At 37.3% G+C, this 27,850-nt stretch overlaps 1 protein-coding gene across 2 annotated transcripts in view; it reads left to right on the forward strand.

The window, feature by feature from the left end:
• MAGI2 (membrane associated guanylate kinase, WW and PDZ domain containing 2) overlaps positions 1-27,850 on the forward strand; it is a 699,256-nt gene that overhangs the window by 203,420 nt on the left and 467,986 nt on the right. For both annotated transcript variants that reach the window (XM_030238194.2, XM_030238195.2), the window contains exon 2: positions 9,753-9,869. In XM_030238194.2, coding sequence (XP_030094054.1) covers positions 9,753-9,869 — 117 coding nt within the window. The remainder of the gene's footprint in view (positions 1-9,752; positions 9,870-27,850) is intronic.

Below are 27,850 nucleotides of genomic sequence, written 5' to 3' on the forward strand. Positions count from 1 at the left end.
TAGTAATAATAGTAATAGTAATATTAATATTAATTCCCCTTTTAATTTTTCTCAGTGTTTTACTCTTGTTTTGACTTGATATGAATGGCATATGATTGACACTTGATTCTGGAATACAGCATTTTCCGGGAAGGAAACACATTTGATAACATATATGCACTTCAATAATTTTGTGAACTCTGAAAAATTCAGATTATCTATTGCAAAATTGAGTTTGGAAGTGACAAGCTTCCTGAGTATAAAGTCTGCAAAATGCTGTTGTGCTATTTATGACTATTAGAAAGCAAGAAAGTGATGTATTATGGTAGTGATTTTTCATGGTACATTATGACTTCAGACAGATGCTACAAAGACTTTAAAAAACTGGGCTGCCGTGATTCAGATCCCAGCCTAAATCATATTTTTAGATTATTATTAGAATTCATACAATGGTAACCTCTGTAAGCTTCCTTTCCTCATAAATTGTGTATTACTGGGATTCTTTTACCCAGATTAATTTTTCTTTTTACAAAGTGTCAGCAATTCCCAGCCTATTAATATGGCAATATTATTTCCAGAAGTAAGGAAAATAAGTCTCTATCTCAAGCAATTAAAATTGTGCAGCTATGATTTAAGTAAAATACCTTTCAAATAATTCAAGTCTGGTAAAATTATGCCACTATTCCAATTCAGTCTTTCATATTTTATTTAAATACATGTCAGACCTCAAAGTTCCATCACAGTTGTCTTCCACAAAGATAAAATGAAAAGAGTATTAGAGAAAAAGAATATTTGTATCCCTACTAGATGAGCAGTTGTAGTGATGTATTAATAGAAAAAGAGTATTAAACAGAACAGTAATTTTCCCATTAAAGATGGGGATCAATTTCTGTCTACTTTTGTGAGGAGCTGGCTTTACCCATTGCAAAGCAAGGACAGGAGAATGTTTGTTCACTGGAAGATAAATTTGAACATGTAAATTCTGCTTTTGCTTGGATGATAAAACTTATAACAGAGCCTTCCTGAAGACTGGCAGTCTACCCCAGCAGAGGGTTTTAGGGGCAGGTGGCCCAGAATGGGGCTCAGAGGGGACTGCAGGGACTCTGGATGTGGACAGCAGAGGTGCCTTTGGTACAAGTGAGATGTGTGTGGAATTCCTGAGGAATGTTTTCTGAGCAGGCCCTTCTTCCAGGTGTTCTGGGCATGCACCAGCTGACCCCAGGAGGGTTTGCAGGGTTTCAGTGCTGGGTGAGTCACCCTCGAAGCAGAGAGAACTGCACTGATGGAGTGAGGCACAATTTGTATCCAGGCAGAGCAAATGAGGCCCCATTATCACCATTACTGTGTCTTGCAGATTAATGCTGCATTTTTCAGAGAACTCATTTGGTCTCTTTTTTCCTAAGAGCAGCACATCGGTGTTTTTTTTCTTCCCAGTATACACATTAAAAATATTTTGCTACAGTTTGAATAAAAATAAAATTCTTACATCTTTATGACTTTTTTTCCCCTCATAATTAAATTTGTCTGTTGGACATTTCTGACTAATGTAGATCTTCCCAGAATACAAAATATCTTCCTGGAAATGTATCCAACTCAAATAACAATATAAATGTTTTTCTGAAGCTAAAACCAGCCTTACTAGTCTGTTCAAATGTTTTTAGTATGATACAGTCAAATCTCTGGTTAAACCTATTCTGTGAGTTTTCATCTTTATGCGCCCTCAGTTTTTGAAGAGGCTTTGTCTTTAGAAAAATACAAATTCTATTATTTCCCTTTTCCAACTGACTTCTTGAAGTCAGTTTCTAGAACTTTCTTTGGGAGCTGTATCTGAGAGCTTGGTTACATAACAAACATTGGTGCCAGCAAATTTCATACTCTGTTGTGACATCCTTTGACCAAATAGAAGGAGATTTCCCAGAGTGGGAGCATCTGAATGCCAGGTAGTGTGAGTCTGCTAGCAAAGACTTCAGTAAATATGTACAAATTTCAAGAGAAAATATTGCTGGCTTCTATATGACAGCACAGGATGAGTGTGGGTTTTGACATTCTCATTTTGTAAGTAAATGTATGATCTCTCACAATTTTATGTTTGTCAAAAACATCTGTAAAGATAATTATTTGCCTTGTAGCAAGTCTAGTAGGAGCAACATGAGTCTTTTAAATAGCTCAGTAGCAGTCATTAAAGTTTGTGTGTAAGTTAAAAATCAAATAATTGATAAACTGGAGGCATCTACAAACAGCTGGTTCATAATTAGCTTTAGTGAATTTGAAAAACTGGAGTAAAAGGCAGTTCATTTCCAAACAGGTTTTGTAGAGAACAGCAGCATTATTTGAGCATCACTTTATTTATGCACCTATTAAATGGAGCACCAAATAAAAGGTGAGTATTCTGAAAGCAAAGTGCCCCAAACTGTCCTCTATGTTACAGAAATTACAGCTGGACTTTTTTTACCAGCCAGTTAAACCCCGGCATTTCCCAGCAACTTCAATCTAGAATTGTGCTGAGCAGTAAATTAACTTAGGAAAACAAAACAAAGTATCTCTAAACAGCAAAGGTGCAAAATTCTTTTACTGAGTAAATGTCCATTTTTTGGGGTTGACTTGAGTAACTTTGAGGTCAGAAAGTGTTGCATGCTGCTAGCAGCCTTTGGAAGTGCTGCAGCTGGCTTTGCAATGGAACACTCTGTAGCCATGAGGAGTGGAGCTCTGTCTTGTAATAAAGCTGAAGTTCAGCAATCTGAGGTAAAGTACAAAATGCAGATGGGTTTGGCTCAGTTGATTCTCCTGCTGACACAGCCTCTCTGTATCATTACAAACCACATTTTTCCTTCCAGCACAGTGCACACTTGTGTCTTCACATTTCAAACAGAGGCTTGAGGCTAGCCGCAAAAACTAAGAAAATAAATCCAGGGAATGATATCCTTTTACAGTGCTCCTAGGATCAGTCTTCCCCTGTGGTGCTGGTCTCATCTGTGGCTGCTCCAGGGTTTCCTGTTTATCTGCTCCTCAGACTACCCTAGAAGGTACAGCAAAGGCAGGTGTAACACAGTGGTGAATTAAACCCAGGGTGTCCTTAGGCTGTGAGGACTCCTCTGTCCCAGAAACAAAATGGAAACTTTCTCCACTGTGAAGATCAAAGAGTGTGCAAACCTCAGCCAGTCTCTTGGTCTGAGGAGAGCAGGTGGAATATATCATCTGTAGAGATTAGGGAAATGCATATTTGTACAGGGACATACATCCAAATATGAATTCTCATAATGGAGAAAGTCAGTCATTGGCTAGAATTTATTACAGGTTTTTAAATATAGTCTGTATGTAGTGTCACCCCCATGCAGTTTAACCTGTAAATCCTACAATCCTGTGTTTTAAAATTTTGGATTTAAAAGGCTAGGATGAAGAAATCAAAGGATAAACCCAAGGATGCCAGTGTAAGTGTTATAAATATAATACATGTGTATGTAAAAGATCCATAAGCAAAAAGGTTAGTAATATAATCTGAAGCCAAAGAGAAAGACTACAAAATATCAGGCTATGAAAGAGAAAGCCATTTCCCATCAATAAATTAGATCTTAAAATGTTTTTCATTGTATGTAGCACATAGAAGAATACCAAGAACTAATTCTTTACAAAGCCTTGACATTTTTTTTAGATCTCCATTAAAGTATCATGGAATATAATTTATTGGAGTAGCCCCAAGTATGAAAGAAATTATTTTTTTTCCTTGAGGATTTTCTGTATAATTCCCTCTTGGTTCTCCATCACACACATTCCACAGAGCTCATAGCTCACCCCAAAGGTTTGAAGCTTTGCAGATAAGTCAGATGGCAGACTTGGCTGAAGATAGTGGTGAAAGGCAGGCAGAAGTGCAAAGATGATGCACAGTTTAATCTAGGGATAGAAAGGCTTTAAAATAAAATGTGTGATCTTCAGCTGACGGCTGGCAGTGAAATAAATGCTTCTTATTATTTACTGAAGTGTTTTTTTACTGTTATGGTGTTTACATGTTTCGCATGGAGACTTGAAGGATCATCCCTTGTTGAGTATGCTCTCATACCATGACTGGGGAAATGCCAACCCTCATCTTTATGCTAATCTGAGCACCAGATAGGTTTGTTGAGAATGATTTCCCTCATATAATAGGCTTAACTACAGGCTATATTTTAATAATGAATCCTTGTAAAATCCAGCCAAGAGTTTTCATATTACTTGGAATTTTCATATTCTCTCTTAAAAGTGATTTTTCTGGTTAACTGTTGCCACTTAAAGAAACTATTAAAGTAAATCATCTCATACTGACTCATATGTTTTAAATGCCTGAGATCTTTATTATTCATGTATTAAAATAAGATATATTTCATTTGTTTTAAAAGTATCATTTGTATTACAAACAAAATTAAATCATCTGAGTAGTGGAAGTCAAAATTTTTTTCTTTAATGAAGGCTTTCTTAAGGATATTTTTTCAAAGTTTATTACAGTAAAATATCACTGAACTTGTGGGAGGGAAAAAGGAATTGTGGTGGTCTTCTTATGAGAGGATCATCTGGGGAAAAATCAAGGGATACAGCAGGAAATTTTGGTTTATGCTTAAAATCTTTCAGGGTGTAAGACAGAGGGAGTGCTCAGGAGCTGTGCCTGATATGGGCTTTCTCACAGCTGTGTGGGGCCCATCCCTCACTGCTGCTCATTTCTGATTCTTTGGCATCAGCCTGGAGGTGTGTGAGTCTGGGAACAGGACAGGAAGGGGGGAATATCGGTCACCTCACAACAGGTTGTGTATGACAGAATGAGAGAAATGATAGAGGTGTTTAAAGATAAGTGTTCATGGTGTCACTAAAATTATTGCAATGACTAAGATGGGTTCCCTAGGGTAATTTCAGGTATTCTGGATTTTTACCAGACCATTTGAAAAGATATTCAGAAATGAGCATTTAGACCATGCACACAGCTTTTTACCTGTGATGACTATGATTTCCTTGATATATACCAGAGAGAGTCACAAAAAAAAAAATCTTGCACTCACCTTCCTGGGTAAAAGAATAACAATAAATCAGATAATAATCTGATATAGCTGATAATAAAAAATAATAAATCAGATATTCCTGATATAGCTTATTTAAAGAACTTAGGTCATCATTTAGGCTACTTGAAGAAAGGTCAATTAGATTATCCTTTAACAGTGAAGGATAAATTAATCTAGCAGGCACCAAATTGCATGTATTCTACTGAAGAGGTGCAGAAGGAACTTGAGCTGCTCTCAGATGGCCACAGACCCACCCCATGGCTTGGATAAGAAGCTGCAGGTACACCTGAATAAATAATTGGATGAGACTCTCCAGTAGAATACTCCTGCTAAAGCTGCTGAAAGCCAGGTCATTCAAGGCATTTGATTTTGCCAAATCCATGGCTTGTGTTTACAGTCAGGAGTAGAAACTTGTTAAAAACAAAGGGAGAGCCAATCTTATTAAAGTAGGGCAGTAGAAGAGAGGGGGTAGTTTACACTGAGAGTTTATGAGCTTGACTGCTTTCACAGAGTAACAGTACTAAGATATTTCCTTTAGTTTCTCCAGATGCAGAGCATGTACAGATGCAAATATAGATCTAAAATTCTTGCTTGCACATAGATATTTCTAACCAGGAGTATTTATAGAAGCCAGGGAGACTGAAATCTTTTAAATTTTAATCCCACCAAATAAAATATCTAAGGCAAATTATTCTCAGATTAAATGCAATTGATTTTACTGTTAAAAAAATCCAAAAAAATTACCACACCACATTTTGGGAAGTCAATTCAATGAAAGATTATGATGCAAGATGAGCAAATACTAATGGATGCATACTCAGAAGTGTTTGTTGAAAATTTACACCAATAAAAATGTCTTAAGGGCAAAACGAATTATTTAGAGCTGCCATTGTAAGAACAAGAGGGATGTTTGTGTTTACATGTTTTTCATGGAAAATATAATGCAAGTGTAGACTTCAGCTGGAACATCAGTGAGTTACCACATAGAAAGGTACAAAAAAACTGTTACAATATTTAGAATTAGAGAAAATTATAAAGATTTATCCCTGCTATTTTCTTGGAAAAGGCAATTATCTTCAGATTTGTATCTTCTAATGATCTAGAAGCTATTCAGTACCCTTTTGTCCGTGTGTTCTTTATTGTACTTCTTTTCTGATTGGTCTTTTCTACTAGATTTTATAAAGACAAGCAAACATAAGAGAAATGCATTTAGAACACTGTAAAAAGTTATACTTTGCTCATTAGATTCGTAACTACAACATGCAAACAGAGCAGATTTTAGTTCAGCCAAGTATGTCTTATTTTATAATGTCTGGAATCAACTTCAGTCATGGTTATGAGTTTGCCATCATGATTGGTAGCTGTACCTAAACCACACATACATTCTGCAAGAGATCATTACTGGAAGTATTTAATTCACAACCTATGTTGCTCAGCTAGCAAAGCAAGGGGATTCATTGGAGTGAAATGAAACTGAGCACAAGCCTCAAGCCAGCCAAAAGAAAATAAAGTATAAAAGCACTGCATGGCTGCAAGCCAGTGAATGCTCCATCACGCAGTTGTCAGCCTCCTCCTGTGGCAGTGGCCAAAGAACCCTTTATATTGTGGTCTCTGGGTTGGGCTGTACAACACCTCTGACACACACCAGGGCTCCCTGCTGCTGCCACATGCAGTGAGCAGGATGTGGCCTGGGGGAGCTCCTTCCCTCTGAGCTCCAGCTTGGGAGTCCCGGGCAGCACCAGGGATTTGTGGAATGGCACGATGGGCACCAGGGGTCCTGAGCACCATCCCCAGCTCCTCCACTGTGGGCAGCTGGGAATAAGAGAAAAGAAGGGGGTTAGGTTCATGTCAGGAATTTTTCAACATTTCAGTAACTTTCAACATTCTATAAATAGAGAAAATAAATGGAAGTTGAATTCTACAGAAACAAAGTCAGTCAATTGTCTAACAGGGCTGGATAGGGCCATTAAACAGCAGTTACTGACTGTAAAAATGCTTTTCCCCTGTTTCTTTTTCCTGTCAATGTCACTGTTCTTCTTTCCCTCCCAAGTAAACCAAATGACAACATTTTTTGTGTCTTATTTTCAGCCTTTTGGACTACATAGTCCTATTACTATTATGCATATTATTCTTGCTTTATATGGTCTGTAACACAAACTGTAACTCACTGTTGCTGAATCAAGGCTGGTTTACATATTTGCAATTCACTACAGTTTTATTACAAAAAGTCTTCTGGACCCATAACTGCAAGATGTTGTTCTGATTGTGCTTCAAAAGGATCAGGCTGCTCCAAAGCTTAGGTACTTTAAATACCACAAAAGCACTTCTGCAGTCAATGTGCGTTAAAAAAGCATCAGGTAAAACTGCAGATTTTTTTAGGGGAGAAAAACAGAAAGGATGAACTAAAAATATACTGCATCTATTTTTCTGGGCTCTAGAACTATTTTTTTTTTAATTTCCAGGAGGAAAAAATTCATTGTTATACCAGTTTAAAAAAAATAAAAAAAAGGTAGCCTATGCCCACAGTGTTGAAAAACATGAATTATTTCAGACAACAAAATTACTTCTGAAGAAGAAAATTTGTAATTTGTAATTGTACATTGCAGTTAATTGTATTTAACCTGACTGCTCTTTAAAATGTACAAAACTCTATACTATATACTCAGATATTAAGAAAAAATTATATTGTTTCCATTGTGCTTGGAAGTTTTATTTCCTCTGCACCATGATTTTATTTCTGTTTATTTCTCTTAGAAACTTGCTTTTGAATTGCGTGTAACAAATGCAAGGCTGTAGGCATCTTTTGCTGTAAATACACGTTTTTATATCTAGTTTGGAATATGTAATTTGCCAAAAATATCAAGTGACTCTTTTTATGAAGTGCTTAGGAGGTTTTAGTGCATTCATTACACATGTTGAATTAAATGAACTAAATGGCTGTGCTTGAAATGAGAGGCTGTAAATAAAAAATGCACTTTGAGGGTCAGAAATCTGGGTAGGTTCCTAAACTTAGTAATGTTATAAGTTGAATGATTCAGGTTTGTGTCAGTGGGCAGGCTACAGCTGCTGTTCCAGAGCTGGCATTTTCTCAGGCTGCCAGAAAGCATCTGCATCACTGGGCATGTTCTGTACATTCGAGTGAGAAGAGCAAGAGCTGCAGGACCTTTGCTCTTTGCAGCTGATCATGAAGGACAGCAGACTCAGAGAGTTTCTCTACAGCCTCCTCAAATCTCACAAGAAATTAGAAGTAAGGATGGTCTTATCTGCAAAAGCTTTTCTATTGCAAGAAACAGGGTTAGTGGTACAAAGTAGTAGATTGATTAGAGCTTAGGGATCCTGGAAGAACAGAGATCCATAGGGAAGTTCTCAGCCTTAGGGAACCAGGCATGCAGGTATTTTGTGTGTTATGAGCTGGGGAGCTTTTTCCCCCTTCTTTTGATTATGGAAGTTTGCTGGCTTTTTTGCCTTTGGTTAAAGAAGAGGAAATTATTAATAAGCTTTTTATAAACCTGGAACAAAAGGTTTTGAAGTTACCGACAAAGAACAGCAGTAATAACATTATGGGCTTATAGTAAGCAGATAAATAGGAATATCTGTAGGAAGAAATATATTTTAATTTATAGCCATTTGTGCTCTTCAGTGACTTTCAAATAATTCATTGGGGATGTTATGTGTTCCTATTTACAGGAAAATCTTTATATAGTCGAAGTCAATAAGACTTTTGGCAGAGGGTTCAATAGCAAATGACATTTGAAAAAATGTTTTAAGGTTACATGTGTGAAGCAACAAGTTAGGGATCTATCAACTTGCAATTTTTCATCTTGGGAATATATGTCAGAACTCAATGTAATAATGATTTTCTATATTTTTCCTATGTCAGAATTTCCGAGAGAGAAGAAATTGAGTTATTTATAGACTTTTCCATAATTATAAATGTTAAGCCCATTCAAGGTTAAAATAAATGGGGAGGAACTATATTGGGAAATGCTTATTAATCATGTTGGATTCGATTTTTAGATATGCCTTTCATAGTAGAAGGTGATGCACCAGTCAGTAGTTGAAACTGTTTTGTCCTAAAGTTATAGTAAAAGTGGCAAAGACAAGGGTTTAAACTCCATTTTTCCCCCATGTGCACTGCTTTGCTGGGATGTTGTAATGACATTTTTGGTGGTGGAAATAAAATATACACCCTCTGTTTTGATAGCGTCTCTTTCAATTGTAAGTTCTATCAGAAAGCAATTAAACAAAAAATATAACATTTGATGATCACTAAGTACAGCCACATTTTATTTTTTATTCTGGTTACACATGAACTAAAAACACTGAACACGGCAGAAAGATTTTGAACCAAGATTTTTAGTTTAATGAGAAATGGAAAATTGGTACAAGGTCATGGGAAGTATAATACCTATTACTTTAGTATATATGTAAGTGGTTGTATAAAAACAATATGTTCAAGTTTTGTGCAGAAAGAAAGTGGACACCTCTGTCTATAATCCTGTACTTATTTTCTGAACTGTACAGATTTAGCCAGTTATTTGCAATTAATTTTTTTTAATCTTCACAATTATGAATGGTAAAAAATACTGTACCAAGCACATGCTTTAACCAGAAAGTTCCGTGTGCTTTTTGTCCTCCCCCGGGACAGAACCATGAAGGAAAATGAGCCACAAAGACTTCACAAGTGATTCATTGCTTCCATCAAAGCAATAGAATTTTAAATTGTACCTTCATTTGTCTTTTCCCTGACAGGAGGCATCGTTGATAAGGACCTTCGTCACTACCTCAACCTGCGGTTCCAGAAAGGTTCGGTGGACCACGAGCTCCAGCAGATCATAAGAGACAACCTCTACCTCCGTACAGTGCCATGTAAGTAGGGTGGAGATGGACAAACCTGCCTTCTTAGTGGCAGTAGACTATCTGGATGAGTGCTGCTGAGGTGGTCTGTGGGTAAAAGAGCCTTCCTGTAAATTTGTGGCTTGGTTCCAGTCTTCTACATTACTGCTGAGAAATTCAGCTGAGCAATGCTGATGTTTTCGTGGTGTTTTGGAAGCTGTGATTTCATAGAGTCTATCTCTAGAATAATAATAATCTGATTTCTTCTGTAGTCTCAGAAAGCACAAATTTAAAGAGAAAAAACACCAATTGTCTGGGCTGGTTCAGTGGATGTCCAACAGAGAGAGTTTGATCTGCCTCATGTTTCTCATATTTATTATGTAATAATGCCATTGATTTAGAAAGCAATATGGCAACAGAAGAAATGTATAAACTAGATTTTTTTTTTTGAATGCAACAGGCATGGCAATGAAAGTTTGTACTGTCTTGCATATGTGTTTGTTTCCACATTAGTCAATATTTAGAATATTCTGAAACCTCTAAAATAGTTTTTGTTGCATTGACCATAGTCAGCTACTTCAGCAGTGGACATGAACTTAAGCAGAGTCACACAAGCCATGCCCAGCTGTCAGGGCCATGCCTTTCAGAACAGATCTGCTTGGCTGACAGACAGTAGATCATTTAAAATGGACTGAAGTTCCATTCTTCTTCCCTCATAAACTAATTGCTTAATAGACATAAAATGGGTCTTCTGGTTTTGGAAAAAAAGAGAGCACTTTTAAACTTACATGCTTGACACTGGAATGATAGGCAGAGGAAGGTTTGCTGAGTAAGTGGCTGTGCTCTTTACATGGCCATGAGTGGGTACTCTGAAAGCTGAGTTGTTGTGAATGCTACTGTGTGTTTTTTCTTTCATAATATTAAAGAATAGAGCTTTGAAAAGATCTTCCTAAAAAAATAAATACAAATCCCTAATTTCTGCTGTTCCATTTGCAACTGACCAGAAAGGAAGGTGGAGAAAAAATATTTAAAAATTATTACCTGTATGCAGGAAACAAAAAATATTATATTTATGTGAGAGTTATGATGAATTAGGTTTGCCTGAAAATGCTGAAAGACATCACAGCTGAAGTGGAAATGCATGAACAAAAAAGGTTTTGAGACTAAATCCCCCTTCCAAGGATGTCTGGGAGCATCATTAGCCTAAGCATATTCTTATTATAACCCCAGTCCATGCTCATTAGTGCCACAGGTTCAGGTTAAAGAAGAAGAAGGAAAACAACAATATTGCAGCAGCTGCACACAAGTGTATGACAGATACTGTCAGCAATATGGGCACAATGAGTATTTTTTGAGGTTGTTTTGTTTTCATTCAAGGTGATAATAAATTGGTGTCAAGTAAAATACAGTAGCCACAGAAGGAAATTTGTCATTCAAAATGTAACACTACAGCCACAAAGACTGCAATTTGGAATCTATAAACAATACAACCTTTTCTTTCTGCTGTGGCTTCTCCATCTTCTGTGTCACTTTAGGTTGTTAAGTTCCTAGGTCATTATTGTATTGTATAGTGAGTGGTTTTGACTAAGTAAAAACTAAATTTTGAAATATAGTGCTGCAGATGGCAGGTGCTGATTTGCCAGTTAAGTTGGAAAATATTCTTGGGGAGTGGAGGATTCTTTTCAGTAGTAGTGGTAGGAAAAAAACCAACCAAAAAACCCTCCATAGTGCCTAATTGGTATATTTTTTTCAATTTTTTAATGAAAATTCTATCAAAGAAATCCTTTTTAAAAGTCAGTGTTTAAAAAAAAAGAAATTTTCAAATGCAGACAGGATGATATCTCGTTAGCTAAAGGATTTTTAATAATCAGTCAAATAAAAAGGACACCATCACACAGTTTGCAACCAAAATTTTATTAAATTATAATTGTAGAGAAAACCTTTTTTTAATGTAATTTTACTCTGTCCCCAGTATTCATGCCTAGGAGGGAAAATGTTCTTAACTATTTTCGTATTTTCATATAACTTAACTAATTTTTGAATCACAAACTTACCTTCCAAGGGCATTGGTATTCAAAATCTTCTGCTCTGGGCAGTATTTTATATTTAAGCTCTGTACATAGTCTAAGAGCACTGTTTGGTTGTCCCACCACTGTTCTTAGTATACAGTGGTAATGTTTAACTGCCTGTACCATTGCCCACAAGTTCACTTGTGAGTGCACCCAGCCATGAACTTATTAAAAATCTTGCAACAGATGCCAACACAGCAAAAGCAGGAGTCATTTTTGTCAATTATTGTGCAGAAATATAGAGAGGGAAACCCAACTCCAGGCAGCATAGACTTAATTTCCATTGACAAGGTTGTAACAAAAAGGAGGGGGAGAAATTGAAAAATAGGTGGCAACAGTTTCCTTTTAAAAATGTGTCTACAGTCTTTGCTCTGTTACAGAGGCATAAATTCCAGTAAAACCATGAGGAGGTTTATAGAGAGTCCTTGACCTTGAGTTTTTCTGTCCTTTGCTTTCTGTTCACATGGCAGCTCCAGCCCCAGCAGTGCAGTGGGCATGACCATGGGTTTCTCAGCCCTCTAGGTCAGACTAAGTCACCTTTCACTTGCATTGAACAAGTGAGTATTCTCTGTGAAGCCAGGCAGCAGAGAACTAATCCATACATCTTTTAAATGAGGATAAGCCACCTCAAGTTAAACAACTGAACTAGTATTTACTAAAAACTTGATAAAGTTGGGCTTTGGACTAAACCTTGGCAGTGTCTAAAGCCAGGCTGGAAAAGGCCTTATACAACCAGCTCTAGTGGGAGGTGTCCCAGCCCATGGTAGGAAGTGTTGGGACTAGATGATCTTTAAGGACTCTTCCAATCCCTTCAAATTCTATGATTTCAGATAAGACTTTGAATTATCTATTATACAAATGTACATCCCTGTGTACACCAAAGAATAGATGGGCCAGAATCATATCATGTGATGATAATGGGTCATTTCTGCCCTCAGCCATTGTAGCCCCTGGGAATGGGATGGCTTGGTTGGGTTTGTGATCCTTATGTTTCTCTGTTTTTGCTAATGCAGTGCCCCTTTCTACTAAATTAGAAATGACCAAATAACCCTGAGAGTCAAATGCTGCCTTCCGTAAGTGTCACAGGTCTCAGAGCATATGAAATTGATTTTTCCTGCATTGCCATCAGGAATGATATGGATATGTCCCAGGATGGGATGTACTATTGTATTTGCAGCAGTCAGGATAGAGCTGATATCAAGGCAGTTTTAGGGAAAGACAAGTTTCTCTTTTTCCAGTTTCAGAAGGCCTAGCTGAAGTTTCTGTCATGTTTTTTCTTCCCCTTTTCCTGTTTGTAGAATTTTAGCACTTTTCATGTCCTTAACTTAATCCTGAAGATACTTAGAAGCACTACTGTGCACTACTACATTTTACCATGCCTTCAGAAAAATAGTCATGGTGAAACATGGTAGCTGTCAGCACTGTCTGGCACAATCCATCCAAATCTAGGCATTTGGAGAACAGCCACAAAACACACTTAGAGCTCTGAATGCTACAGGCAGACAACACCTTGGTCATGCTGCATCTTGTGCTTGGCAGTGCTCTCAGTAAACTGCAGCTGCACGTGGGCAAGCAGCTTTCCAGTCTTCACTAATGTGAGAAGAGGTGACTCTAGCTCTGTGTCATCTCAAGAATAAAGCTTTGAGGAGAGTAAATCACAGGAAAGCAGTTTTGGTAGTGACACTCATGGCCAGACCTATCTCCTTTTATATGTCCTTTCCTGCAATTGAAAATTTCATTTCTTTAAGAGCTGGCAAAACAGGGTAGCTGTCGTTGAAAATAGAATCAGTGCATACTTCCTTTCCAGATAGGGAATGTGAAGTGATAGTGGAAAACATGGTGATTTAACAGCACTGTAAAAAGTCAAGGACAAGCTGATTCATAAAAGTAAAAAGTCATCCATTAATTGGAAGAGAAGCTCATTGATATCCTCTGGGATATAACTTCAAATTGACAGTAGCTCAGATGCTCTATCCTGCTGGAGGATGTAGGAGGGTGCAGCCCAGGAATGCTTTCTTCACAGTGAAAGTAGGGGAAAAATAGCTTTAAAAAACATTCTGAGGATGAGGAAGCTTCCTTCCTAGTCTTTCAGTTTAGAATAAAAAGGAATGATGTAAGAATAGAGAGGACTGAGTATGTGGCTCAGCCTTGCAGTACTGGATTTTAAAGTGTTACCATTAGCACAGAAATTGGAGGAAGGATGTTTTATTTAAGACATCTATCAGCAGCATAGGAAAAAAAAAAAGTTCTTAACTGAGCCATATGTTGTATATGAGTGACCAGGGATAAGAAATGGAATCATTATGAGCAGCAGTTTCCCACATACCAAATCCTTCTTTTTCTCAGCTTTCCTGTCAATGCCATGGGTGCTCTGTGTTAGGTGAATATAATTAACACTGCACTGCAAATATGACACCTATGAACACTTAATAAGTCACTTCCACTGTGACTTATATTTTTCCATCTCTTTTGAATATTTAGACTTAGGTTATTATGAGTCAACATAAAGAAGATCCTCATTTTCAAATATAGTTTTGTTTTATTGTATTTTAGTATAGTCTGGTCTATATATAAATTTAACCCACGTGCTGCAGTGTTGTCTGTGTATTGTTGAAATGTTATACCTTACAGCATGCCTATGTTTGTTGTCTAGTCCTCTTCCCAGAAGAAAAAGTACATGCAGTAATACTTTTTTTTTTTCTGGGTGTTGGTTTTATTTATCATATATAGTAAAAGTAGAGCCATTAGCTTATACTTTGATGATACCGAAGTCAATAAATATGTTTATACTTGAAGCTGCAGGGGAATTCAATTCAGAAGAAATCTCCATCTGCAAAACAGTGCAAAACAAACAAGGTCATTCCCTCTGTCAGAGAAGTGCAATATATTGGTGAACCTTAGTCATTCATAATCTACTTCATGGGTACCAATCAGAAATAAAGAAATTCTGGGAGTTTGTAAGACTTTCCTCTCCCGATGATAGGTGTTATCATAGTTTGTATTTCTTCTAAAACCTTTTATTTTGGTCACAATGATTAGTAAATACTGAATTTAATCCATATTAAATACTTAGGTTTTATGAGGCTTCTAATTTTCAAGCTGGCGAAAGAGTTGCAGAATTCAGGTGGGCAATAACTCTGTACTGGTTGAGGGTAGCCCAAACTCAGAAGTTCTCTGTGAACAGTCCTGCTGCTCTGGATAAGGTTGTGAGCTATACCTGACTAATCCATATCTGGACAAATATGAAGCCTTTCAAATCTTTTTTGAAAAATGCTTTTTTTACTTCTTATAAAAAGTATGTAGCCACGAAAATTGAAATGGAAATGTGTGAAACAGACTCGCCAATGGTATAATATATTTTTCTTGCAAGTTTGTTCATGTCAAAAGTATCTTACAAGAGGTATTTTCAGTGAAAGAGCTGCCAGTTTGACGTCATATGGAGCTATTGCTAGGATAAAATAACCTGTGCTTAGCATACCATACTGCCAAGAAATGTCTGCATCACTGGAAATAACAGTACCTAGCTTTAATGACTACATTATTCTTCCAGGGTGAGCTATTGCTTAGACTTTGATGGTTCAGAATAGAGCAATGCAGAGCTCTTAAAAATGTTCTTGTTGTGTATCTCATGGAGCACATCTCCAAAGTGTACTTGAAGTGAAGTCCTTGGCATCTCAAGCAAACTCAGGTAATTTTGTGAGACAAGGGCCCCACTGTGCTGTTTGCAGCACAGCCACGTGTACCAGAAGATGAGAGAGTTGTCACTGCTTCCAACAACAGACAGCCTAAATAGAAGAGGAAAAGAAGGTGACAAAAAGCCACAGAGCACCAATAATGCCTAAAATGTCCTGCATGAGGTGGAGTGGCGCTTAAACTGTTGCCTGTGGAGTTTGCTTTCTTTTCCACTGCTGCATTCACTATTCCTAATTACCCACTGAAAATGCACGTGGGACAATGAACTGTTTTTCTGAGGGCACTAGGAATTCCTGGTCAAAAGAATTTGGCTTATACATCTTTGTATTGAGTTTTCATGTTATTTAATGAGACCCTTTGTCTGTTTCAGAGCAGGGTAGTAAAGGTTGGAGTCAGTTTGTTCTCCATCAGTTTGTACAAAGCATTCCCTGTGCTCAGAGCATCTTTGGGCTGCAGGCACTGCATTGCCTTCAGCAGGAAGTAGATAAAAATAAAACCGGGGGGAAAAAAATTAAAATTTATTTATCAAGGTGAACCCCAATTTTAATTAAGGTCTAGGGTATGTCTGTTAGTCATGAAAGAGAAAAAAGACATAATTTCTGTGTTTTTTCCTTAGAAATTTCTCAGTTCTACATATTGAGGACATCAGCTTTCAGGTATTCAGTGACTAAGGACTCTCCTTAAAATTACATGTATGCAAAGAAAATAAATGCAGTTCAAGAAGAAGGGGGAAGGAATGTGTCTGGTGTGATATAACTGTAGTAGGAAGTGAAAACAGTTGAAACAAAATGAAGAAGAGTAGTTGTGTACCACTTCTGAAATTGTTACTGAAATGTTCCATGCAGGTTGTATGAAGACATAAGGGTGCTTTCATTGGCTGTACAGTTACAACTGTTCTGTTTCTCAGAGATTTTTGCACCCAAATCATATCTACAAGACATTGAGGCTGATGCCCCCTACTCCCATTCTTCCAATTCCCTTATTCCCTCCTTTCTGCTCTTTTAAATACCATGCTTTTCTCCCATTTTAAAAACCAAATCATCCAAAATCAGTAAATTTTTGGTAAAAGAGTGTCAGTATAAATTATTTTTCTAACAGGTAATCTGATGTCCTGCCAACTGGAAAGTTGATACAATACCACTCAAGTCACTAAAGGTTTACCAGTGAAAAAAAGGATAAGAAAATGCCCTGAAATTGCAAACCAAATCTTTCTAAAGCTTCTTTCCTACAAAGGTGTATCACATATGTGATAACATCTCTTCCTTCACTGATGTTACCTGGCATGTGATTTAAAGACTGTGTCAAGCATCTCGAGTTGCTCATCACATCTGTCTGGATTTATTTACATAATTGGTATAGTACATGCATACCTCCAGATGAGAGTTTAGTTACAACAGTTTTGCCTATTGTCCCCAGGAATCAATAGGCGTATATTTAAACTGGGGAGGCTCTCTAGTGTTCCAAAATGGGTTCTCTAATTCCCATGATACCAAAAGGATAAAGGATAGTGGTATTTTTAAATGAGTTTTGATGATATCCCTAATTTTATTGATTACTAGCAGCAGACTAGAAGGGCAGTAGCACAAATCTGGTGAAGCACCTTGCCTCAAGAGAACAAGAATAGCAAACAGTAGAAGAGGCCACAAATAACTTATTTCACAAGTACAAGTCATAGTTCTTGACAAGCCTAAAGCAGCTGGAAGTTTGTGTAGAGGTTGTATCTCCCTATGACTGTAGGCTTTTCAAGCCTGAAGGTCTTAGACAAACTACTGACCTTTCTCCTTAAATAAACAAAGTATCTTAGAAATTTAAGAATTACAAATATGACAAACAGAATTTGAAGCATGTTTGAATGTAAGCGTCCTATGATTTCTAAAGCATTTTCTTTCCTACATGATCTTTCCAAATTGCCTTTTGATGTTAAAAGATTTTAAAATATATCCACTAGGTAAATTTAACCTCCATCAGCAGTCAAATAGGTTAAAAATTGATTTTTTTTCTTAAGGTAAGCTGAGATACTCTAAATATCTGTGTTTTCTCTCAGTCAGGATAAGATAAACTGTCAGAGACAGTGGATAATCTTTACTTGGTGATTTTTAACTGAAGGACAACTGAACAGTGAACATGGAACACCAATAGCTGTCCATAGAAATTCAGAACAATATCACTTAAAAAAAAAAAGAGTTGTGTAAAAGAATCAATATTCTGAATTGAATGACCAGTTGAACTACTAAATCTGTATTTGCATCCTTGAACAAAAAGGTCCAATATCAGTTTTGGGAGGATGTGCTTCCTTTGGTTTTTTCACTTCTGGGGCTTTCATCTACAACCATAACAAAAGCAAATGAGTGGAAGTGATGATGGATCATGAACAGATCATCTGGTGCCTACTGAGAAATTTATGTGAACTGGTAAGCACATGGCCAAATTCTCCAAATAACCAACTTCTCACATTTATGTCTCTGAAGTGCACCTGCAGCTCAGCAATCCTCTCACACCAGCTGGAGCCCAGGTCCTTCCTGGTTTGTTTGGACACCCTGCTCTGTGCCATCACTCCCTTCCTTCAAAAAGGTCACTAACTATATTCATGAGACTGTACAACTTTAGATGCTTTTTCAAGATTTAAGATTTTCCCACCTGTAGAGATGAAAGCACGCCTTTCTACATATTTTCTGTTTCTTACAAAAAAAGAAAGAATTTCAATCTTCTGTGCATGATAAACTCAGGTCAATGGACAAGTATCTCTATTGGCACCATGTTTTAGATTCAAAAGTACTTTGGCTAGAATAAATCCCTGTGAGAAGACAAAGACATTAGAGAATGAAGGTTACAGAGGTGCTGTAACACCTGAAGAGGTGCTTAAGACCTGAAGAGTGAAAAAACCTTTGGTTTCATCAATAGGGGTGAGATTAATTTGTAATTTACTGGCTGAAAAACTGTTATGAGGAAACTCCTTTTCTGCAAGTCCTTTTCTTTTTATTTTCCTGTATCCTGAGGATACTACTGTCATGGTTCTGACCCATGACAGTTTGTCAAAACTTTATATTTCTGCTTTATCTCCAGGTTTTGATTCTACCTAACACATTTTTCTTTTTCTAATGTATTACTGATATTAACATATCAACCTCTTGACTAGATATCAATCTATTATGGATTATTCAAATAATTCTGTCAAATTTATTCCACTGAGTCTGAATACAGAAACTTTCTTGCTGTGGAGATGGCAGAAATATATTTTGGTTAGAAAAAAAAAATAATTTGAATAATGAAGAGGTTCCAGACCTCTGTATTTCAAATGAAAGCAAGGATCTGGATTTACATGCAGAACAGCATTGCAATTTTGGCTTTTAAATTCTTGTCCTTGAATTTTAAAAGCTTACATGGACATATGTTACAGGGTCTAGAAACCACTATGCTTTTCAGTCAAGAGACCAGATTTTCTTAGTACTGAATTTCACAGTAAATTACATTTGCTATTATTATTTGCTACTTTATCAATGTCTCTTTGTTGAAACTAATAACTAATACCTGTTATACCTGATGCTAAGATATTTTCACATTGCTTACAAAAAGAGTGGATTGTTTTGTGTGTAGGAAAGCACGAAATTCACTCTATGCTGCTGAAGGTGCAGTCTCCACATGTGCTGTAGTGGCCTTTAGCTAATGACAAAATGCAAACCAGCACTCACTTTAATTTATATGGAATTTCTGATTCCTGTTTTTTTATTTTGACTGGTTATTGAGCTTTCTTTTTCATCGTGGTACTGCTATGACAGAGAAACCTAGAAATGTCTTTTTTTTTAACCCTAAAGTTTTAAATTGAAACCATTATACCCCTTCTTGCAAAAATGGATTTTTTTTTTCCTGCAGAAGAATCTGTGGAGCCCTTCCTGATCACAGTTGTGTCAGAAGTTTTGCAGTAAGGTTCTGCCCTGTTATGATTCATTCATTTCACAGAACACTTCATTTAATTGGGCAATGCACATTGCATTTTACTCCTTCTTGGAGAGCTCTTAGAACCCAGAGAGCATGCTGTTGTTCAATTACCTTTAATTCATTGGCAATTGTATGCTATGGGGGCACTCAAAATGGTGATTTGCCAAGATTTCCTTTCTTAAAAGTAGAAGTCACTTTTATATACAATATCCCCGTAGTAGCAGCACCTGTAAAAAAATTCTCTTGCTCCCGTAGAGATGTCCTGCTTTGACTCCTCACTAAGATGCTGAGCAGTTCTGAGCTGTGCACGTGGTTGGCTCCATATTTCTACACCCTGGCTCGCTCCCTGCTTGTGGTTTGGTGTCTGATCTTGAGCCTGCCATAACTGATCAGGGAAAGGGAGCTTATGACTCCAGGTTTTTTTACACAGGTTCCAGAAGGTGGCTTTAACCAAAGCTGTTGCTAGGGAATGGATCTTTGTAACTTATGTTCATACAATAAGCAAGGCATATTCCCAAATATACTTCAAGGTTTATGTCCCCTAGATAAGCTAGTACAGCTACCTTCTCAAGAATAGGATAAAAATCAGGCTGGTTTCAAATTTCTCTTTTTCTCTCTTCTGAGTCCTGTGAGGACATGGTGAAAGGAACAGCTGAATTGTGAGTCATTCTGCTATCCAGGGTTTCATTCAAGGAATATGTGAAGTGTGAAGTTCCACATGAATTACCAAAAATTGTTCTCCCTCGTATAGCGTGTAGAAGGAAGCTAGCTGTATTATATATTATCTAATCTCTAGTTTATCTTTGTGTACTTCAAAACTAATGATCATTTCCTATAAAGCTTCAAAACCTGCCATGAGATCATTAGTCACTTTTATCTACACTGCAAATGCATCTCTACTTGTATTAAGAGTTGGGCACCACCAAACTATTATTTAAATACACAGTTAAAATTGCACTGAGTCAGAAACATGGCACTTGCAGCCAGAAACAATTCAGTCATCTGGACTGTAAGCTGTCAGAGAATAGTTGTTGTTCTGTTTTTGTACTTTATAATGCAATGTCCTCGAAGAAAAATATAAACTTTGGAAAAAATCCTTTCTTTCATCATCTTCACAAAAAGAGACCATCTAATTACTCATTACTTCTTTTCCTCCTTTTCCTTCTCGATTTGCTTCAACTGGCTCAGGCATGTCTGGTAGGTTTTTGCAGGGAGCTTTAATTTGCAGAATCTTCAGAGTAAGATACAGGGTTATTTCTGTCCTGGGCCAGAACTGTTCAGTCTGAACTGGAGAAATCAAGTGGAAAAAAACCAGGATATTTGAGGGATTCAATCGTGACCATGCTTCCACTAGCTTTCACATTAAAAAAAATATTAGAAGTCCACATGGCACTGTGTTTCTAAGAGCATTTTTCCCTACACAGTTGAGGAAAGTAACCAAGCTCTAAGTTGTGAAATTTTTTCTTCTGTAAAATAATTCCAACTCTATTATATTCTTTCAAAATTCTGAAAAAGCAGCAAAGTCTAAAGGAAAAGAGAAGGCTTCTGCAAGATGCAATTATATTGTCTCTCTTCGTCCCTCCTTCTTAAATGTGGGAGATTTGAGCAACAATAATAAACATGAGAAAATGTTAGTTCTTGTATAATCCTCCATTAGCATCATAAAAGAAAATTCTGAATAAAGATTAAAGTTTTATTTTTGAAAAAGGAAAAGGCTTCCGATTTAAGTCCTCTCTTCTACAAAACAAGGAAGCTTGGAAGATGAACATAAAGGAAAATGGAGAAGCAAAGCAGAAGTGTTTGTTCCACAAGAAAAGGTGACAGAATCTGCACCTGGGGTGGGGCAGCCCTGGATGAACAGACGGACCGGGGAATGAGGTGATGGAAAGCAGTGCCACAGAAAGGGACCCGGGGTCCTGGGTGGTGCAAAGTTAAACATGACCCAGCTCATTAGTCAGGGCTCTCTTCTAATGGTAATTTTTACTGAGTTTGGAAACATGGAGGGCTGCTGAAGGCGTGTGTTTAACTGTGTTATGGCCACAGGCCAGATCATGCTCTCTGGCTCAGGCAAGAGTTTCCTGAGGATCATGGCATTATTGCCATTGTTAAGGACAAGTTATGTCATAAACTGCAATGTAAAGTGCAATAAATGGAGGTTTTTTCTTTGCTTTGCAAATGCTTGCTCTCATAAACTGTCACCAAAGACGAGGCAGAAGTTTTAAGAATTTTAAAAGTATAATGATGGATCTGGAGAGACAATAAGCTCTGACCAAGCAATGGAGCTCCTATCCTCCCATGGAGTGGCACCTCACAGGCCTCAGGGGGCATGACACAGTATCAGACAATGAGGCAGTCATCTGTGAAACCATTTGGGTGGTGGAGGGAATGCCAAAGGTCACTGTAGAAGGTAAATTTTTATATGTTTGAGTGATAAATTGAAAACTTTCTACAGTTTTCCGCCTTTTGCTAATACTCAGTCTGAAACCAAATCAGTGGTTTAGACTGAAGATCATCTTAAATCCAGTTAAAAATATACATCCAGTTCAAAAGAAAAGGCTTTGCATTTCATTTCTTGATACCCTTTCTTATGTGATTACTATTTTTTACCCATTTCTGCTCTGACCATTCTTAAGGGAAGGAAGAAAGCTCCTTCCTTAGCTTGGCTGTGAAAATAAACTGTAGGTCACTTGAGGGATGACTTTAACCCACTGGTTAAGAACATAAGGAAAATTACATAGGAAGTGTACAGAGAAACAGTCATAACTTGGAGCCCAATTTTTACTGTTCAAGTGAAATATCATCTTGAACTTTCATTGAGTTGAAGTGAGAATTAATTTCATTCTCTGTGAGTTTTGTTAAATTATTACAGGCCTTAGCTTTCTGCAGGTTAGAAAATAATGCACCTCTCCCCCAGATAATACAGTGAGGTTTATAGCAGCTTAATTTTCTTTCGTTGTATAATTCCATGTGGGCCCTATAAAGATGTGATCTGCACAACACTAACAATCTTTCCAAGCTAAAGCTTGAACAAATCAATGTCTTCAGGTCCATTAAACTCCAGCACAAAGCACATCACGTTCCTGGACAGAAGGATTAATAAAGGGGTAAGAGTACACAGGAGTAAGAAAACAGTGAATACAGAAACTAGACTCAACCTGTTTATTCCAGAAGTCATTCACAGGAGGGTCTGTAGTGCTCTGTCTCTGTGTTCTTCCACTTTTATTCTGGTGCAGATCATGGCACAAGATAGAAAATATCTCCCTGTTATGTGGTCCAGCAGAGGTGTTTTAAATAGGATTACAGGAACTGCTTCAAATTTAGTGCCTTATCAGTGCAGAAAGGAAGAGAAGGGGGATTTTAGCCAGAGAAAGGAACATTTAAAATGTGTAGGTCTGGTTTTTGGTACAAACCATGAATGTAGCTCCCTGTTCCCCATGGTTGTGTACTGTCCCTGTTCAGGCAGTGTTGTGCACTGCTGCAGCGTGTGACAGACAGGGAAATCTGTCTCCATGCAATACTCCATATGGTGCTGTAGTCTCCCTTCATATCCCAGTTCTCCTTTCATACCCCAAAGAGACATCAGAGAAAATGTGGGAACACAATTTCCTGGGCTAGTATGGAGTGTCCTCAGGAACAATTCACAGTCCTAAGCATTTCAAGGTGATGGCTGTGTCTGTGCCAGGAAAAACAGGTGGAGATGAATGGAAAATAGTGACCCTCTGGGCCGGTGGGAAGGGATTTCTTTCCCTTCACCTCCACTTATAAAAACTTCTGATGTAGTTAAATGTTCCAATTTTTCATCTCCACTACTCCATCCATCTCCTACAGAAGTGTACTTCCAAGCTTATTTACCAATGGCATGAGCTTCCAAGTTTAAGAAAGGAAAACATTCTGAATTATACAACCCAATTTTCACTTCTGGAAGCTGAAGAATACCACAGCAACTTGGCAAATATTATTCTGCAGTGTTATATCAGAGCAAAATTCAATATATGTTTCTTAGCACACAGAGATTTTTTGAAGTGGTTTTGGGGGTTTGGATTTTGTTTTGGTGGGGTTTTTTGTTGCTATTGTTTTTGTTTGTTGGTTTGTTTTTTCAGTGGTTTGGGATTTTGTTGTGGTTGTCTGTTTTGGTATGGTTTGGGGTTTTGTTTGGTGGTTTTTTTTGCTTTTGTTCTGGGGTTGGTTTTTTTCATGTTCTATGTAGAATTACTTAAAATATTAGGAGTCAGAGTTTTGGTTTCTTCTCATTGTACTTGTCAGATTTGGGATTCTGGCCCACTGCTTTGTTAAATCTGGGCCAAATACTACTCTTCTTTCTAACAAGCTTGAGCAGAAGAAAACAGTCACAGCCCTAAAGTGTGGAAGGGAGTAGCAGTAAAGAGTTCACCCTCACCTTCCCCTCACCCTCCAGCTCCTCAATAAGTTCTGCAGTAGCACAGGGGAGAGAGGAGTATTGATATTGGTAATCAGTCTGCTCTCACTTCATGGCCAGAAGCACATGAGCATGACTTGCCTGTTCATTCTCTGCAGGCACCAGTGCCACTCTGCTAAGAATCTCAGCTTGTTTGCTGTCCACAGAGGCAAGGATTTGGTTGTCTAAATGCCTCTGTATCCAGAAATGCTGCAATAATACTGCTGATGGTGTGGAATCCTGCTACCATGTATTGTGCATGGCTAACACTTGAATGATGGGTCAGGATCTGAAAGATATTTCAGATGAGTAATGCCAGGAAAGTAAAAATAATTATTGTTAGAACAGCTTGGTGATTTGAGGCAGCAGTCTTTTTTACATGAATGCAATGAAAAGGGGTTGGCAATCAGATAAACCCCTTCTTAACTACTTGATAGTCTTTTCTGTTTCATCTGTTTTATTTTTTTCTCCTAAATTGTATTACTCAAATGCAAATTCAGTGCATGACGACTTAAGTGTGCCTAATAATTCTATTTCTTTTAAAAAGGCTGAATTTTCTATCTATCCCCTGGTGCTTCAATCTATGAAAATGTTACATTAATTATGATATATGCTGTTCCCTGTTGATACTGCCTGGAGTTATGCAGTTGTTGCATTCCTGCATGTTGAAACAATGCATGGATTGCAGATGGGAAGGGATCCAGGTGCTCTTGGGGGCCACCCACAGCACCTTGGAAGGTCAAGGTCTAAAGTGTAGTGCTCACAAAGACTTTGGTGGAGCAGGGGACTTGGGAGGGTCAGAAACTGTGTCTTACTGCTGTAACAGCTGAGTTAGATCTGCAGGTAGAACTCTTCTCATCCTCTTCTGCAACTTATCTTGTACAATGAATTTTAAGTTATTACTCTTAAGAGTTTCCAGTTGTCTGAATACACACCAGCAACAATTTCTCTGCTGATGTCAATCATTACTGTTGAGGATTTTTAGAAATTAGCACAGTTTCAGGCTTTAACCTTGTTATGATAGCCAGGAAACATCAAGTTCCTTTACCAAATGATTTCTGAATGCTAACAGCTTTCTGGATGCTACTAATGTAGATTGGCACAATTGGCTTTGTTCAATGTTGAGCCAAGAAGGTTCCTGAAATTTCAAAATATTTAAAATTTTGTAGCATTTTCCTGTAGAGACTTGTAAATTGCTTTGTTCTCCTGAATTACAAAAGAAATTAGCTAAAAGTTTAATCACAGAACTGTAAAAGGTTGCAAATCTGAAAAGCAGAAGCAGCTTTATTGTTTTCTTGAAATAATGTAGTTCTTGCCTTTTGCATAGTTTAAAAACAAACCAAAAAAGGCCAAAACCCAGTGCTCACCCTAAGACTTAAATTAAGAGAACTGTTTTCATTCATTTTCATGTTTTTGAAATAGTTCACTTTGCAGGTAATTTTGCAGCATGACACACACATTGTCATAATTGCTGCCTAGGAAGGGACACCTTTGTCAGGGTCGTTTTTGTCACTTCTCCTTATTTATTTCTTTGACCTTTACCTCTGAGAATAAATGTCATGTTGTGGCTTAAGCACTGTGATAAGCAATAGCATGCCTGAGTGCAACTGTAATTGAGGATCTACCTATTCTTCCCTTTGCAAAATTGGTGCAGGCTTCACAGCTAAACCCAGGTGCTCTGATCACAATCAGAGGCAATTTGGAAAACTGAAATTGTGTGGTCTCATTTTCATAAAAGTTATTTTGATGGGGCCATTTTAGCCCACATGTTCTGAAAACAGAAGCAGAGCAGTAAGACCCTGGGCCAGCACTGTTCACATAGGCAAGGGATATCTATTTTCTTAAAAGAAAGAACAAGACATACTGCAGAGAGACAGTGGTTCTTTAATGCTGGTTTTGCTGTTTTGTTGTTTGGTTTTCTTTTCTTTCTTTTTTAATGCTTATTCTCACTGGTTTACTGCATAAGGACTAAGAACTAGGAAGGTGTGAGATGAGGCTGCACAGTGATGATGGGTTCAGAGAAAGCAGCAGGGAAGATGGACAAGGGGAGCACAGGGCTCTCTACAGTAAATGAAAATAAGAGGTTGTATTTTTCACAAGACTGATTGAAGTGGCAAAGCTGTGGGGAGAGTAATATGACAGGATTATTAAAGATTTCATTATAATAGAAATAAGAAAGAACATGAATTAAAACTGCTAAACTGACATTTTCTAATTCTTAGTGCTGTGGTTTATAAGTGTAGTAATTTTCTTCTGTCATAAATTACAGTGTAGAGATAGTCATAAAACATTTTTTAATTTTTTCCCCTTGCAGAAAATAATAACATCTTAAGGGGAGGGTTAAAAAAAATAGACTTTTATCTTACTTTTTTTCTTTTTTCTTTTGTTTATTTTTATTTTACTACTTCTGCTAAACAGTACTCTGCAAAAAAAATTTTCATGCTTGCTTTACTGAAAAATAACTACAGCTCTCAGTAAATGTGAAGACTGAAACAACTTCTTAATGGAAAACTCGGTATTGCTTTAAATATCAAAAGAAAAAATTTAGTTGGCATTCACAGAGAGACTTTCTTCCCATAAATTTGCAGTTTTACATATTGATAATTAGTCTTAGGCAATCATTCTGATGTTGTTGGAGGAAAGAAAAATAATAAAATCCGTGTTGGCAGCTGCAGCTAGAAACCTTGAGTGATACAGAAAACAAAGATAAATAAAGATTCTGAAAAAGTGAAAGCTTGCTAAGAGCCTATCTAGCCCACTGTTTATAAAATTATGTTGTTTATTTGCAGCAGTTCTGTAAAGGTAATGTGAGTCATGAAATAATTAATAACATATGGGAGAACTAGTTCCTGATCTTTGTGACAAGCAGGCATTTAGGTATCAGCTGGAAACATCAGTAGCATTCTTTAAAGAAATACAGTGGAGCTATGTCAAATGAGAATAAAAAAACCTAAACTTTCTGCTGTCAGTTGATATGGATTGTGCTCTTTTAATCCCAGACATTTCTCTGGGGTTTCTCCTAAACTCAGAAGCATTTGAGATGCACTGTGAGTGATGGGGTAGCTCAGAAACACATTGCAGTGATATCCTTTTAAAAGTGAGAGACATTTTTGTCTCTCAGTGTGAACTGAGCTTTCAAAGGGTTCTCTCCAAGCAGCAGTACTGCCCAGAGTTCCTTACCAAGAGATGTCCATGAACTTAGCCAGAATTGCTCAGACAGGTCCTTATGGCAGAGCATGGCATGTCCTGGTCCTGTATGGCTCACTTGAGGAACCAGGAATGACTCGAACTCTGCAGGAGGGAAAGAAGTGGGATATAGGAGTTGTTACTTATGAGAAATGAGATAGTTTTGACCAAATTGTTGCAGTAAATTAGCCTGTTGTTACAAAAAAAAAAAAAAAAAATCTATATTTAGTTTATTGTATCTTTAGGGCTTGAAACTTTCTAGATTGGCAAAATATTTACAACAAAATCAATCTTGAATCCTATTCACTAGTTGAGTTTGGTTCTAATATAAGGGTCTCGGTAGTAAAACTTGTCAATTTCAAACTCTGTAACTCTGTTTCTGGTTATTGAAAATCAAAAGCCTTTGGGTTTTATATTTATTTTCAAAAATCATTTCTGTGTTGGTTATATTGTTACCTGCCATCAAAAACATTAATTTCTCAGTAGTACTTTTGGGAAGACTTTACGTTGCCACAAAGTGGATGCTAACCCCTACTTTTAAGTGCAAAAGAACCCTAGTAACATCAAGAAATGGACTTGACTGCAGAATCTATTCTCAGGAAATTCTACATTCTGTCTTATGAGAAAGTGGCAGCATTGCTTCTCAATTACAACTATACACATTAGACCATTCTGTTGAATTTCTGTATCTGTGAATAGGAACTTTTGGATGTATT

Source organism: Serinus canaria, chromosome 1A (assembly GCF_022539315.1).
Source record: "Serinus canaria isolate serCan28SL12 chromosome 1A, serCan2020, whole genome shotgun sequence".
NCBI classification, from domain to species: Eukaryota; Metazoa; Chordata; class Aves; order Passeriformes; family Fringillidae; genus Serinus; species Serinus canaria.